Below are 16,399 nucleotides of genomic sequence, written 5' to 3'. Positions count from 1 at the left end.
CTCAAATTACACTAAAAATATCTTCCAAAGATATCGCCTGAATAGCCACAGCATATTTCCAAAATCAATGATACTGATACGGAAATGCATCTCATCAGTACTTTAGAAAGCAAAATGGCACTTAGTGCATTAGATGCTTTAGAAAAGAACTAACCAATCGCTCTTGTAGTGGAATAGGAAGCATTAAATCCATCCGTATGAAATCAGTGTAGCACTTTCCAACGAAATTCTTTAACAACATAATACTCACCGAGTCAAGAAAATACAGGAGAAAAACAAATGCTGCAAGACATTATCTCAGCAATAAGAATAAATAGGTTGTTGAAGAAAATGACTGAGAGGCAGACTTCAAAACAGATTTCCACTGTATTACTAATATATTCAATACATGTCTTACAAGTGAAGCTAGCAACTTCAAACTTTTCAGAGTAAGAGGCTATGCGCCACCACATCAGGTTCTTGTAAAAAGCTTACATATAAACTTCCAAGATTGAAGAACAATGCTCTGGAAAATTGCGACAAATCACAGATTGTTCTGGGTGCTCCAAAATAATTATCAGCAATTAAATAAGATTGGCTCAGGGTAGACTACATGGCATCAAAATAAATTTATTTTGGTGTGTTTCAGTATTTTGTCCTCACTTTGTCTCAACACACATTTTTATTACTTAATTAACCCATTAGCTCTTGACTTAGAATTATGTTTATCACAAAGTCTTCACAAGCATACTCTTAATAATGACAACTTTACTTGCACAAATAATTTCTTGGCATGACATACACAGTTTTTCCTAACACATCAATTTAGAGGAAATGGAGAATGCCATTAATTTTCATAAATTGCCATAAAATGAATAGTAAAAATAGGAAAAAGTGACTATCACTGAACAGCATATGCCAACATACCCACCTCCACTGCTAAATCAGTGGAAGTAGTGCAAGCACAATTTACACTCCTAATGCATGAAAGTCTATTTCTTCACAATCACAGACCAGAATGCTTTTGACAGGCTTAATGGAACTCATAATCAGGACATGGCACTGTGCTTTTACGGTGGATCTGAAGGCAATCCACTCGTTGGCATAGCACTTGAATTCCATCACAACTATTTGTAGACAAGACACAAAAAACAACACTTTGTCATATGATTAAGGCTACACAGAAAAAATAAAAAAATATTCAAATAAGAGCATCGGCTTAGTGTACATAACGTCCATGGAATGGAAAGCCACAATATTTTCAAGGTACATGGACTGTTATTCATGCTATCGTACAATTGAATAACAAATAAATAGAACATTGAACTTCCTTTTGAAAAATGACCAGTACATGCAAGAGTTCATATCAAAATGGAATATATATCCTTCATAGTTACAATGTCACTTCACAACAACTGGCTAAACCTTCAAACCATTACAAATGCTTCCTTCCCACAAAACAAGAACGGATATTGATCAATCATAGTTTGAACTACATCTTCTAAGTGTGGCCGCATCTGCTCAAATCTTCCCATATCACTAAATTCAATTGGCAGTAAAGTTGGCCACCAGCATATTGCAAGGTTTTTGGAATCCATACTGTTCAGCTTGCAGTTTTCAGATATCCTAGAAGAGAAACCACAAACATTTAGCAATGCCATCCAAACATGAACTAGCCACGAGGATGCGTACCCTCGCTCTCACCCCAACAGCACCCGCTGACAACACCTCTCACTCACCTTTTGCACACTCACAAGTCCCATTCCCCTCAAAAATACATCTCAGCTGCTTTCCCACACAGCTACTTCATCACACATTCCTGGACAAATGTATCCTCAGGACCATTTCAAATGGGTCAGCCCAATAAGAAATGCCCACTTGGCCAGGCAAGAGGAGAGCTTTCGGTCCAATGCCAGCAACAGAGGAAATACCAGAGGATACGACCACCTTGGGTGCACACACTATCACACATCATGCAGCACCCACCAACTCCTAGCAAATTAACATGATCACTCCATCTTGAGCGGGTAACATTTATTTGTGTCAACAACTGTGAGTAACAGCTGCAACATTGCACACCAGTAATCCATTGCAACATAGGTAATTAAACTTATACTTCCACTTCCCTCCCAGCCTTCACTTCTACTATTCCATTCCTCTCCAGTTTGAAATTGACTAGTCACAGCATAAATATACCCCAGTTCAGACAAAATCTCCGGTTCCTTTAGGCAGTACTCAACCAAATGCATAGCTGTGGCAATAATTGCGCATTTACGATATGAAATGTGCAATTATGGATCATAGACATTTCTCTTTATTTGCAATTAGTTAACCAGTGAAGAATGTTCTAAAATTAATCAAGAGTTTTTTCCGCCGCTGATCTTCGTCTGCATGCTAGAGCAGACATCTAAGTAAACTTGGAACAATCCTTGTCAAAAACTAAATAATATAATTACCTTTTATGAAGAGGATTCTCACGCAAATGATAAGCCCATTGTAGTCTTTCATGAAACTGTTAATATCGCCATGCTTTTTGTCCTATCAATTTTTTTTATAGAGGTCACGGAAAAAATCAAAGAAGTGTAAAACTCATGTATGGATAAGCTGCAACAGTGATAAACCGCAGCCAGATATTCAGGATTATGCGGCATTATGAAGTTTCAAAAGGTGATACAGTAGACTCTCATTATTAAGAAATGAACGGAACCGAAAAACCGGAGGTTCGTAATAACAAAGTTTGTATGACCGTTTCTTTTGGGAATCATCGAAAGAAATACTTTGCCAAAATTTCTTGTCGCTTCAATCTCCCACACCTATAACCTTCAGAGTCAAGTGTGTAATATATACAATTAAATTATGCACAAGTCCTCGATATATGAAGAAGATGCGTTCCGAGACCTTGCTCGTCAGTTGATAAATCTATGCAAGGCATCGAGGTGAGTGGTTATCCTGCAGAGTGCAACACTGCATCACGATCGTGCATTAACTCACGATTGTGACGAACTGATCTAGGTCGCAATGTAGCTGGAGTTGAAAAAATTGCTGTGTGCGGGAAGAAAGATAGGGCGAAACGCTGAACAGTTCCTGACTTCACACCGGATTAAATGATAATTTATTCAGATTATGCCCAAAGTGCGAGTTCCTCTATGCCATTGAAATGTTTTGAAAGTTCGTATCCCCAAAAGTTTGTAAATCCAATGTCCGTAGGAAGAGGACAAACTGTACGTCCAATTTACGAGAATTTATGGGTGGGTCAGCATAATTCTACAGGAATGTAGGTTATCATATGATGTTGCATCCATATTGAATCATCTCCAACTGAAGAAAGAACCATAATTGACACTCTCGGGCAAAGTTCAATAAGAGAACTTAAGCGTAGATCAATGATCAATAGCGTAGTGTATATCCACCTAAATTACGTTACTTTTTTGTGGAACCTCGTAATAAAGTTCATTTTGTAACCACCGGGACTGGGATTGAAGTTTGTAATTTCGTAATAACGTTTCTTTTACAATATATTGAATAGGCCTTTTCGTCGGGGCGGACTATTTGCTTCGTAATAACGAGACCTTCGTTATAAAGTTGTTTGTATTAACGAGTGTCTACTGTAATCCTCAAGCAATTACATAAGTTTTGTGAATCATTAACCTATTATTTATAAGCCTTTTAATCTCGTACAAAGAGATTTTTGCTATGCAAACAACAAGAATTCATCCATACTTACTATAACTTTTAAATATGTACCTGCACATGAATCTTATATCAATATATATACAGGCATCCCCCGAGTTACGTATGTCTCGACTTACGTAAATCCGTACTTACGTAAGCGATAACCGTATTTCAAATGATAACGTTAATTTTCGAATGCGACCGCGAAGAAGCAGATATTCGCTCGTACAACCTATGGTAGAAAAAATATCGAATAGTTATCGAGTTTTTTACGTGTTGAAAATAACAAAGTGACCCATTTTTGTCATTCCTCGAAGGAATTTTCATTAATTTCTGTAGAAAAATCGCTTATAAATCCCAAGTCAGCAATCAACGTAAAAATTTGCAGTTCTAGCGATGGAAGTGGTTGCGCTCATTCCTGTACGATACAACTTGTTACAGCTTGTTATACAGCATGCACACCAGAACTCCGACTTTCAACTATTTAAAAATTGTATCCTTAAGTTTGGACATTTCCATCTGTGGAATTAAAATAAAATGAAGTTCAAGCAGAAATATTTATTGCGGAAAATAATAGTTTATTACCCACGTAACGGCATTTAAATTTTGAGTGTTGGCAATGAACGCCGCGAAAAAGTTAAGAAAAAGTTGACACACGATATTAATTGCGTAATTGTTTACGTACATGTTTCTGGCGGAGAATTTTATTAAGCTGCATTTTCTCGTTCTCTCGTATTGTGTGAAACTGTAAATGAATATTGCGTCATTGAAAGCTTTTCCCCACTAACTTTGTTGCACGTTAATGACGGAGTTGGCTGAATAAAAGCTCACTTTTAATTAGCTTCGTGCGTTGGAAATACTCTTCGATGTTTCCAGCGAAGTAAATATTCAAATGATGATATTTTCACATTATTTTATTGAGATATGAGAGAATGAAAGTATGTTTCCGTGGGTGAAAGATTGAGTGTATGTGCGTGTGAATGTATCTAAGAATAAAGTAAGTTACTGGTATTTTTTGTGTGTTATTTGCTCGTAATCCTAGACACCCCTTCTACGTGTATTAACTGTGACAGTGAAACCACCAGATTCATCGATCAACGTAATATATAAAAGGCAGAAGATAGTGTTTATAGGTTGGTAGACGATGCATTCTTTGGGCCCTTAGATCGCAGTATAACATTATGAATCAATTTAAGTATTCAGTTTAGTAATGTAGCGTTGAGATACCGTACTTTCCCAAATCCACGCGATCGGTCAACTCTGGGAATAATATTACGCATTTTGATTGGCAATGCTCGAGATGCAACTCCCAGACTATATTAATGTTTATCGATTTTGTATCTAATAACGTAAGAATACGCGGTAGAGTTCATGAATATCGCAGTGAATTGAATGAAACTTCACCGAGAATTTACAGCGCATTTCTCCGCTGAGAATTTCACCGCGCCGATCGCAATTTCTGAAGCACAAACGCAAAGGTTCGACTTACGTAAATTTCGACTTACGCAGAGTCTCCCGGAACGCATCTCTTACGTAACTCGGGGGATGCCTGTAAATAAAAAGGGCCAAGACCAGACAGTATACCTTCAATGATATTGGGAAATTGTCATGATATTCTGGATTCACTGATGACTGCAATATTTAAACAATCATTATCAACAGGTATTTTTCTAATGAGCCTAGTAGTATCAGTTTTCAAATCAGGGCATAAATTAAATGCTAAACGTAATAGACAAATATTCATTCGCTCACATATTGCTAAGGAAATTGAACATACTGTACTTGACACAATTAGACCTTTCTCAGGCAAAAAAATCTGTGCTGTGACTGCACTAAATCTGCACTGTAACTGGACTAAACTTTGCGTTTAGCACAGTCACAGTACACTCTTCTGTACTAGACTGTACTATGGCAGCTAGAATTTGAGAATAACTGTACTGTAACAGTGCTGGATCACTGTGCTTGAACTGTGCTAGAGCTCAGACTGCACTGTGACTGGGCTGGGTAACATGACTGGAACTGTACTATAGCTCAAACTGGACTGTGACAGGGCTAGAAAACATGACTGGAAGTGTACTGTGGGAAAAAGTGGACAGTGACTGGGCTGGGTAACTGGACTGGAACTGTACTATAGCTCAAACTGGACTGTGACAGGGCTAGAAAACATGACTGGAACTGTACTATGGCTCAAACTGCACTCTGACAGGGCTGGAATTACACTAGTCATTGACGGGATAAAATATTTCCTATATTATTTCATATTACGATCAACTATCATTTCCATGAGAAAATGAATGCGTAAATTATATAAAAAATTTATGCTGCCATTACCGCGGCAATGCATAGCTCCAACTTGCTTATTATTTTGGTAAAGTATGGTCAAAAGAACAACTTCCGCCGATAGTCAGCCATCTTTGTTAGACAGCATTGGTGTTGAACCGGTTGTAACATTACTTGTTTACGTGCTCTTATCCTCTGAATTCTATGCTGTACGATGGATGCGTCGATGTAAGATCGACGCTAAGAACGTGGAGAAGTGAACTTTACTTCAATTACATCAAAATTAGCTACTTAGCCGGGAATTTTTCTTGCGGGTGAAGTGATATCGTTGATTTTGCTGAAATCCGTGTGGTTCGTGATGAATCAACTTTCCACGATTGATTCCGACGACTTGCAATCTACTGCTTGAGAAGCACGAGAGAGTTGAAAAAAGGCATATCTTTATTTTTACCCTGTTAAGAGCACATCAACAACTAAAGATCTTCGGTATTCTATTAAAACTGACCTCAAATTGGGTGAATAGCATATTATGACATTATGTTATCACGATGGTGTGCAGTTTGCGTCGTGGCTGCTGGGGGTAAGTACTCAACTTCTCTAAAATTAAATTCAGACAAATTTAAACAAATTTTGACGTAACACTTTATTAGATATCAGTATGTAATGTGTTTTCCTTTTAATTTCAGGAAGGAAGCCAAAGAGGCAAATGAATTGAGCGGCCATGCCTTAACAAGACTTTCATTTTTATGTTTATAATCATGAGTAAATTTGCATTTAATAAATTTCTTTTATTTTCATATCTTATTGTCATTTATTGTGATCTACCGATTCGATCGATAGATTTTTCTTCCTCATAGAATAATCTACTAGGATTGGTAGCATATTAATTGCGTAAGCTTGGTTTCGCTGTAAGTAGGGCCCGCCCGCCTTTGTGACGGTGCGGGACTCCTCGTCCCCTCCCTTCCTCCCCCGTCCTTTCCCTGGAGGTATCGTCGGGCTCTCATCGCGGCGATGCCTCCATTCCTTTTTCCTACCTCTGTCCTCCCCCTCTCGAGAGGCACGGGCGTATAAGTCTCAGACTTGGTTCCCGGTCCTCGAGAGGTATCCTGGCGGGTCCCGCCCTGGGACCCCCGTATCCACTGTCATTTATTGTGCTCCACGGCGTTAGTACTTTAACTTCATCAACAAAAACTATCGAGGAGGGCATATTTGTGGCAACTAGACAAATAGCACTGAAGTAAATTTTGGTGGTTTTTATGTTGAGTGCCCGATGATGTGCAGAATAGGATTTGTCAATTTGTCTCATAGAACCTCAGTGCTTCGATAGCAATATTTTTAGTACCATAAACTTTGTTCATATTAAGGAAATGGAACGTAACAAATTCAGTGAGTGTCTGTTAGGAATATGGTCTATCTTTCCTTAGACTAGTCAACATTCGAATGAGTGTAGTCGTTTTGGCCACTGTTATCTCTTTGCGGTTTTCTGATTGGATCAGGCAACCAATCTTCAAACACCTAAAAAGGGAACTATATATCTCTGCTAATTGGCCTATCTTGATTTAATTCTGCTTCTTGTTTTCAATAAGATATACAGGGAATGCAATAGCCACATCAAGACTCAATTATTGATTCATGGACAGAGTATTACAGTAAAAACTGTGCTATGGCAACTGCACTGTGACTCTGCTATGGCAGCTGCACTGTGGCTGTGCTATGGCAACTGCACTGTGACTCTGCTATGGCAGCTGCACTGTGGCTGTGCTATGGCAACTGCACTATGACTGTGCTAAGGCAACTGTACTGTGACTGTGCTATGACAACTCCACTGTGACTGTGCTATAGCTGTACTGTGATGTTTCAATTCAAGTGCAGTCTAACAAGGAGAGGTCGCCAAAGTGATGTTCAGGATCTGGATGCGGATGTTATTTTCTTAAACTATATAGGTAAGGTAGAAAAAGTATCACGGCTTTCTTCCACATAGGCCTGGGTTCGAGAGATATGCGCATGTAAATATTTCGCGCAGCATCAGGTCCCTTGAGTAAGCGCTTCCTCTAAACTACGGCCGTGGCGGTGCGGTCTAGGGCGTTAGTCCTGTGAGCTTTAGTATGTAAGTAAGTTGGTGTCCCGGGTTCGAGACCCAGCGCCGGCAATATTTTTTCTCTCTTCCAATTTTTGAAATCACTGTTACATTTTACCCCAATTCGTTTTAATTAGTTACTTCGCGATTTTTTAAATTTAATATCAATTTATGGATTTTAAACGAAACTCCGAATTGTGCCTTACTACGCGAATAAGAGGACGTATATAAATACTTACGCGTGAATTTCCGGGGAATTTAATCATCCTCGCCCTAGCCATTGCTCCCATAGCCTCTTCGTATATTCGTAATCTCAAGTCTTTCTTATCAACAAATAAACACCATTGCCTATCCTCACATTCAGTTACTGACCCTAGCTAGTTTTCTCTTCCATCCATCCAGCACAATGATCCTTCTTTCCAGCAGCCTACCCAAGCCGTTTTCGAGGCCTTCTTTGTTTACCTTTCGCACCCGCTTTCACACAATTGGGCCTCGGCGCCTCATTCAGGGGTTATCGAGGGTCAGTTGTGGACGCAGGGTTGTTGGGACGGAAGTCTTTGAAGGACGCTAGAAGGCAGGTCATAAGGGACGTATGGTGAGTGGAAGGACATTTTGTTGTTAACATCGAGATTCGTTGGAAAGACAGTGCGTGGGCGGTTAGAAATCTAATGGAGGGAATGCCTGGTGGAAATGAAATTTTGAATAAAAAACGTTTAAGCTGGAAAATACTGGTGCTTCAGGAATGTAAAAAAGGCATTGAAAGTGGAGGCACACGCGTCAAAAACCGGGGTACGATTCACGAATGGATGTACAATCGGTTAATTGATGCGAGGCAGAGGTGTGCATCGGTGCACATGATGAGCACATTACACGGAAATTCACGCGTAAGTATTTATATACGTCCTCTTATTCGCGTAGTAAGGCACAATTCGGAGTTTCGTTTAAAATCCATAAATTGATATTAAATTTAAAAAATCGCGAAGTAACTTATTAAAACGAATTGGGGTAAAATGTAACAGTGATTTCAAAAATTGGAAGAGAGAAAAAATATTGCTGGCGCTGGGTTCGCCCGGGACACCAACTTACTTACATACTAATGCTCACAGGACTAACACCCTAGACTGCACCGCCACGGCCGTAGTTTAGAGGAAGCGCTTACTCAAGGGACCTGATGCTGCGCGAAATATTTATATGCGCATATCTCTCGAACCCGGGCCTATGTGGAAGAAAGCCGTGACACTTTTTCTACCTTACCTATATTCTTTCAGGAAATAACATCGTCATTCAGATCCCGAATATCACTTTGGCGACCTCTCCTTGTAAGTAGAGTTACAGTACATTCCTTTTATCACAGTTACAGTGCAGCTTTAGTACAGCCACAGCACAGATTTTTTTGTATGGGGCTGCCTTTCCTGACCGATTGGCAACCGCTGTAATCAAAACTAAGCGATTTTGTTGTATCTAGCTGCTGTCCTACCTTCCCTCAACACCTGGGTGAGTGGTATCGAAAGGGAACCCACAACATGAAACATTTCGGCCAATTTGTAAGTTATACAGTACTATGGTTATACCGTAGCTACCTAGCACTCACTTTGAAAACACCATCGTGAGAGGCTGTGTTTTGCAGTTGGACTGTTTTTTATCGTAGTTCCAGCTTTAAATATCGAACGAAGGATAGGAATTTTAAAATGCCAAAAGATAGTGATAATGTCCATACCAGGGCAAGTGAATTCAGTTCAGAAGGATTTTATGTAAAAGACAGAGTATTACTGTGCAAAGTTTGTAATAAAAGATTTTAATTTTAAAGATGTGACACTATGTTAAAGCACATCAGTAGCGATACACATAAACGTGCGAAAGAAAGGGGACCTGCAAAACCACAGCTATCATTTGAACACACAGTCATTCAGTCAAAGAAAGCAAAAGAGGAGCTTGTTGTTGCTACTACTGAAGCATTTTTAAAGGCTTTATTTAGTATAGATCTTAACTTGATAATCCAAAAATTCTGGAATGGCTCTCAAAGTATACACATACAAGGTAGTGGGAATTTGCTGTTTGCCGATCGTATTCACCAAGACTACATACTTGAACCATTCATATACCTTGAACCAATATAACTTGAACCATTTCTTTCATTTAGTTTTATCAGAAATTTTGTACAATCAAAATTGTGCTCAATGTTACATAAAATGCTTAATAAAAGTTTAAGTATTCATGAACCACGTACCACAAAATAATAAAACGCCTATAAACGTGGGAAAATTGTAGCATTATAGTAACACCGCCAAGATTTTCTATAGCACCGAAATCACATGGTTTTAAAACGAATTTTAGCAAAAAATAAAACCACGTTCACGGACCTCTAGCTATCCGGTAATGACCGAAATTGAATGAAGATAAAGTATGCATTTCGGTCATCATGAGTGAGGCGATAGGGAACATGGTAAGGAAGGCCTTTTAGAATTCCATCAACTTGATGTTTTCTGTCACCATGTCGTGTCACCGCAAAATGACATGCTAATTAGCTATTAAAAGCCTCCTGTGCATTCATTTTGGATTCCAATGTCATCCAAAATGAGATTTTTATTTCTAGAATCGATCTAATAAAGTCAATTGAGATTCAACACCATGGTAACAGCAGCATGAGTTTTCTTATTACCTAGACTTACCCCCACCTTTGCAGGATGAATGAAGCCAGGGAAAGTTTCTTACCCAGCACGCTGCACAAAACTGACTTAGCTTTTGTCTCCGCAGGTTTCAATACAATACGGTTGAGCCTTGACTAACTATTACCTTAACTCAGCAAAGTGAAAAACTTTTATCTTCAACAGAACGTGAGTAAATGTGAAAATTTGTCTGTGTGTCAAGAGCTGAGCAATTTCCTTGATGTTATGCTGTGTGAGTCAACCACCGATGATTTCCAGTGAGATTTTCGTACTTGTCATTGCCCATCTACATATTTTACTGTGGATACTCAATGATTTTTTTTCCATTATTAGTACTTAATTTAGTGGTTTAGCTATCAAAACTTCGACTGCCATTCTCTTTTGATATAAAACAGCAGCAGACAAATATCCTTCGAACAACACTTCCCATTCCAATAACCTTCCTAATGTCGTACACAATCTATGATACATATCTATGTTACGATGTTATTCCACAGAGAAAGAATATTCTTGCTCACCAATCAAAGACATGCAAAGGGAACCGCCTCCTCAGATCTTTCACAGTTCTTCCATGGAAACTGACCTTGTAGCAGATTTAAGAATCTTCTGATGAACTGTGAAATAAATACTGGGTCTCCTTTTTGAAAAGGGAAAGTAGTGGACCGAGTAAATACTGGGCTAACAGTGGACTGCCCTCTGAGAGTGGAATTGAAAGGGGTGTAAGCAGGAAACATAATAAAGATACACTGTTGTATGTTCCACAGAAATTTTAATAACCGACCCAGGTTTCGACAATACACTATGTCATTTTCAAGGTCATTATGTACACCCATGTCTCGTATAGCGCAAGGGATGCGTTCCTTGGGGTCTTTGCGCTATACGAATTTGCGTTATACGAGAGCGTTTTAACATAGGGAAGATAGGGATGCGTTCCTGGTAGCATAGATCTTGGGTATTGAATTTCTTCTAAAACATCTATATTCCCATAAAAAGCCTTAGAAAAAGTTATTTCTATAAATATTTATAGTTTAAAACATCTTTAAAGATAGTATTCACGCATTCAAAGACTTTTATTCACGTTAAAAAAAATTCTTACGTGCTTTCGAAATTCCATCCTGTCGTGCGGGTGGGCTAACATCTGCTATCTCAGGGGATCGTAATGTCGGCAGTTGACGATTTTTCAAACTAGTCTAAAAACAACTATTGTGTCACCCAGGCCCTTTTGTCGCTCATCGAAATGACAGGAAAATGCTACTTCAAATGCCATTTCATAGCCAGCGGAGTTTATGAATGATAAATCATTTTAATTTGAAGTCCTCCGAGTCATTAGCAGCTACGTGAAACAGTCTTTAAATGCCTTGAAACCTGACCCAGGTTTTCCTTCCCTGAAAATGAATGAACGAGAATGCATTCTTTTCCAAAACAATATCGTCTCGTCAACAATAAGAACTAGTTGAGGGGGAAAGGAGCCACTTTCAATCACAGCTTGGAGTTCATTAGAAAATGTTGTGGTGGCTGCGCTATCAACACTTGCAGATTCACCTGATATCGCCGCACTGAAAATACCTGCTTGCCGTTTAAATTCTGGAACCAACCAGAGCTTTCACTAAATGTCTCGGAGCGATTACCACTTTCGTCTTTTTGTACTGATTCACCATGAACTTTCCGTTTGTGTAGACCGCTTGGTTGAAGTTAGTGCGGCTGAGGTCACTGATATTTTAGCTTCGTCTTTATTCAGAATAAGGCATCGTGAGTTTAAACTTCTGCGCAATATCGCTTTGAAGCTCTCCATTTTCAAAGCAATTGACCTCTCTCAAGTCCTCTTCTAGGTTTATGGTTTTTCTTGATAAATTCTTGATTTTTCTACACGCATTCCTATTTTTTGCCATATTCTCTTGGTTTTTACTCTGTATGGCTCTATCTAAATCACCTTCTTCTGCTGAACTGTATTCCTGAGACGCAGAAGGCCTAAGACTGCGGGGAGGGAACGAAGCCATTGTGTTTGAGACTCTATAGCGGACCCTTTTATGTGTCGATGCTATTCATGCGCAACTCGGCCACCGCTCCATTTCTCCCCCGTGAATACCGATGACCTTGAAGGCTTTAGCGTAGACACTCTACCTGGAAGTCAATCGCCCGGTAACCTACGACGGCAAAAATACGTCTCAAATCGTATTGCTGAAAAAAAACTCATTTCCACTAGCCCCACGCTTAATTAACGATCTAAATTATTTATTATCATTCTGTTAAGGAGACGAGATAAATTACTTCGGTAGGCCGGCTATCTGGACCCAATGACGAGAAATACTTTTGGCAATTGCACAGCAATGAATTTCGATTAATATATGAACAAAAAAGAAGATTTGAGGCAAGAAATAATATTAATATGCGTAAATTGATAGAAATTTCGTGTGTACTTAGCGCAAGTTCACGTTTTATCACGAGAGCGTTTAAGATATGTGATTAGGCTACACTGCGTTGCAATGTTTCCCCGAGGAACGAATTTGCGCTATATCGAAATTGCGCTAATCGAAATTGCGCTATACGAGACATGGGTGTATTGTCGAAACCTCGGTTGGTTATTAAAATTTCTGTGGAACATACAACAGTGTATCTTTCTTATGTTTCCTGTCACCAAGTTCCACCAAATATCGCCGTTCAGCCTTAAGATGATTAGGGGTGTAAGCGACCAATGAAAGATAACCCCAGAAAAACATTGCAGTAGCTGCCCTCAAATCATAGGACACAGATGTAGTTCAATTTTAGTAGAAGCTTCAAAAACAACCAAGAAGACATTTCTTCAATGACCCTAATGGACTTCGATCATCTTTCATATGGTAAAGGCCATTTTACACGGTACACGGAATTGTGCAGTCTGACGTATGTGTGAATGCGCAATCAAAATTGCGTCGTGTAAAGCGGTGAATTGCTAGAACACATGCGAGAATGCGTGGATGCGAGACGGCAAAATAGCCCGTTCTAATTTTGTTCATGCATTCACGCAATTCCACGCCATTTTAGAAATAAATGCAGCTCTAACCTGCGCAATTCCGTGTACTGTGTAAAACGGCCTTAAGAATAAAAAAAGTAACATCCTTACAAGGCCATTGTTCATTCCTTGATGTAAATACTTTTGTAGTAGTAAATTAGGGTTTCAGCAATTAACTTTGAGATCAAAAGATGAATATATTCTTCGAAACAGATATTCTATCCCCACTACACAAACTAGTGACAAGGCCTCTCTGTAAATTCATTCAGTCGGATTCAGTTCGCTAGGTTTGGAGATGTACTAAAAAAACGAGGCCATTTTACTTATCAATAAAATAAATAGAATAAAGCAATATCAACAGAGTATTCATACTTACTTCACAAAATGCTGAAAAATGAATTTTAACACTTCAAAGTGAACTCGAGGCAGCTTCTTTAACAGGCCACGTAATGCAAGGAGTCGGCAACTTCTATCTGTTTTCACTGTTCAGGGGATATAAAACACAATAATTAATTTTCTTCATCAAAAGAATATCACACAGCTCACACTGAAAAATAACAAATTGTAGCAAATAAATTAAAAAAAGAAATGAAAACTAATATACCACTCATCATGCACGTGCCACCAGTGACAACTAAAATGTTACAATAAAAAGAGCAGAGGATTTTATCAACTAGTGTCAAATTTTCGGTAACAGTCAGTTGTCATCTTTGGCCCAGCCGTGACAGAGAACCACATGTAATAGCAGAAATTAAAACATTAAGAAATCTAAAGAAGAAAAACATGAATCAATGGCTGTAAAAGCATTTTCCTGCAAACCAAATCTAGCAATCAGGTCAGAGGCATAAAACAAATTTTAACTCAGTTGTGTCATAATGGACAAATTTGAAGCTGATAGTTACTGAGAGAGGACATTGAAAAAAGAAGTCAGCATAACTTTCAAAGTTTCACTAAAACATAATGATTCCATAAAAAAACTTAACTTCAGGGAATTCAACTTAAAATGATAGAAGGTTAGGCAGACAAAATCATCTAATGCTCACAAACAATTAGGTTCTACGAAGGATGTTGAAAACCACTTCAAAGGTAACATTATTCAAACACTCATTCAGTTTCTTACACTAGACATAGAAAAGGTACAGAAAATGGAGACGCTTCGTTCACTTAAAATGTCATTAAAGAAGTTTGCCAAAATGTTTCCACATTGTCTTTCCATCCCACATTTTTATTAGAAAAAATTTACATGCTAAGAAAAATGGATATTGGAAAATAAGAGCAAAACAAAAGATCCTAAATAAAGAGAAACATTGGAAAGGGTTTAATTATCATCTTCAATATCCCTCAACCCTTACATCCGCACCTGGATATGAAAAATGTTCCGGAGTCGGGTTGAGAGGAGTTGCACCTGCTAACCGATTTTGACCTCTCATTGCTTCATAATCATGCGTATTTGTTACTGAAAAAAAGTATACACATTTGTACCCTCTGCTCACTAGGAACAATCAACTTCCCATACTTATAATTTAATACTGCTCTTTCTTTTACCTTATTTTAATGGATGCACAAAAACTACATATCCTTTAAATAAAACCCCTCACTACTGACACAAAGAACTTGAAGATAAAGCAAGACAGACTAGACCACATCAAGTGTCTCGCCAGTGAGGGTAACATTGCAGATGCTGAAATTTGTGACATGACACACAGCACCCATTCAACATTAGCAGATCAACAATTAAGTTCAAGAAGTGATAAGCAATCAAATTGAATAATTATTTGTTATGAAAAATTTACTTCAAGATCCTTTTCAAAGTCTAGAGCAGTTTCTAGAACCAAGGTAAATTGAATGAAACACTTATGCTGACTATCCATAAACATCAACTATTACTACAAACTACAAGTATTCAAACCATAAATCAAAACAAATATCACTCAATTTCCTAATACTTATAAACTCAGAAAGGTAAACTTTGCATCTTTTAACTCCAGCCACTTATGGAGATAACCAAAATCTTGGCCATCTACATGGTCATCTTGCTATTCACTCTATTCTACATAAATTTTAACAAGAATTTGGACATGAGTACTGTAAAACAATACAAATTGAAAGCAAATTTCAAACTAGTAATTTAACACAGAATTACAATATATTTTAGTCATTTCCTCCTCAAAATCTTCAACCCATGATTTTTATTTGGTGGAGATTAGATTTGACAACATTTTCACAGAGAAAGGAGGAGTATTGGAGTTCCCTCACCAATTTCATTCTGCCTCTTTCTCTCCCCACATTCAGCAACTTGCAATTGCAGAATTTTATTCAAATAGAATTTCTCTTAATGCTTGCATGCCTTCCACTCCAAATTCCCTTGCCACCCAACACCACAGCCTCTTTTGCACATCATCGACAAAAATCATCTCCAAGTCCTGATGTCTACAGTCTTATCTTAGCAGGTAACTAAGGTAACACCCAAGCTATAGCACTGAGTCTGAAGTTAAATTGCTGTTTTACAAGGTCTTTCCCCTTCTGGCTGACCTTTCCTTCAAAATTTCCCTTCATTAGGTTTCATGTATTTTCTGTGTCTAGGGCATGAAAAATCTGCTGCGCTCTTCTTTTGAGTAGATTCTCTAAAGTGGTCTTTTTAGCCAATTCCTCTGTATACCTCTCCAAACTCACTCTTCTCCCACACTAAGTCCAGATCACGATCTTGAGCCAATAAAATTCAAAGCAGTGAAATAT

General features: G+C 38.4%; 1 protein-coding gene across 11 annotated transcripts in view; it reads right to left on the bottom strand.

The window, feature by feature from the left end:
* Positions 1 to 347: 347 nt before the first annotated feature.
* The window catches only part of LOC124171709 (rho GTPase-activating protein 190), a 647,547-nt gene continuing 631,495 nt past the window's right edge, over positions 348 to 16,399 (bottom strand). For 10 of the 11 annotated variants that reach the window (XM_046550979.1, XM_046550973.1, XM_046550982.1 and 7 more), the window contains 3 exons: positions 15,024 to 15,119; positions 14,040 to 14,145; positions 348 to 1,605 (listed from right to left, as the gene is read on the bottom strand). In XM_046550979.1, the coding sequence (XP_046406935.1) occupies positions 1,407 to 1,605; positions 14,040 to 14,145; positions 15,024 to 15,119 (401 nt within the window). In that variant the 3' untranslated portion in view covers positions 348 to 1,406. The remainder of the gene's footprint in view (positions 1,606 to 14,039; positions 14,146 to 15,023; positions 15,120 to 16,399) is intronic. The other variant, XM_046550977.1, reaches the window with a different exon arrangement.

Source organism: Ischnura elegans, chromosome X (assembly GCF_921293095.1).
Source record: "Ischnura elegans chromosome X, ioIscEleg1.1, whole genome shotgun sequence".
In the NCBI taxonomy this organism is placed as follows: domain Eukaryota; kingdom Metazoa; phylum Arthropoda; class Insecta; order Odonata; family Coenagrionidae; genus Ischnura; species Ischnura elegans.
Note: the sequence above shows the minus strand (reverse complement) of the source record. Positions and strands in the feature narration are given on the sequence as shown.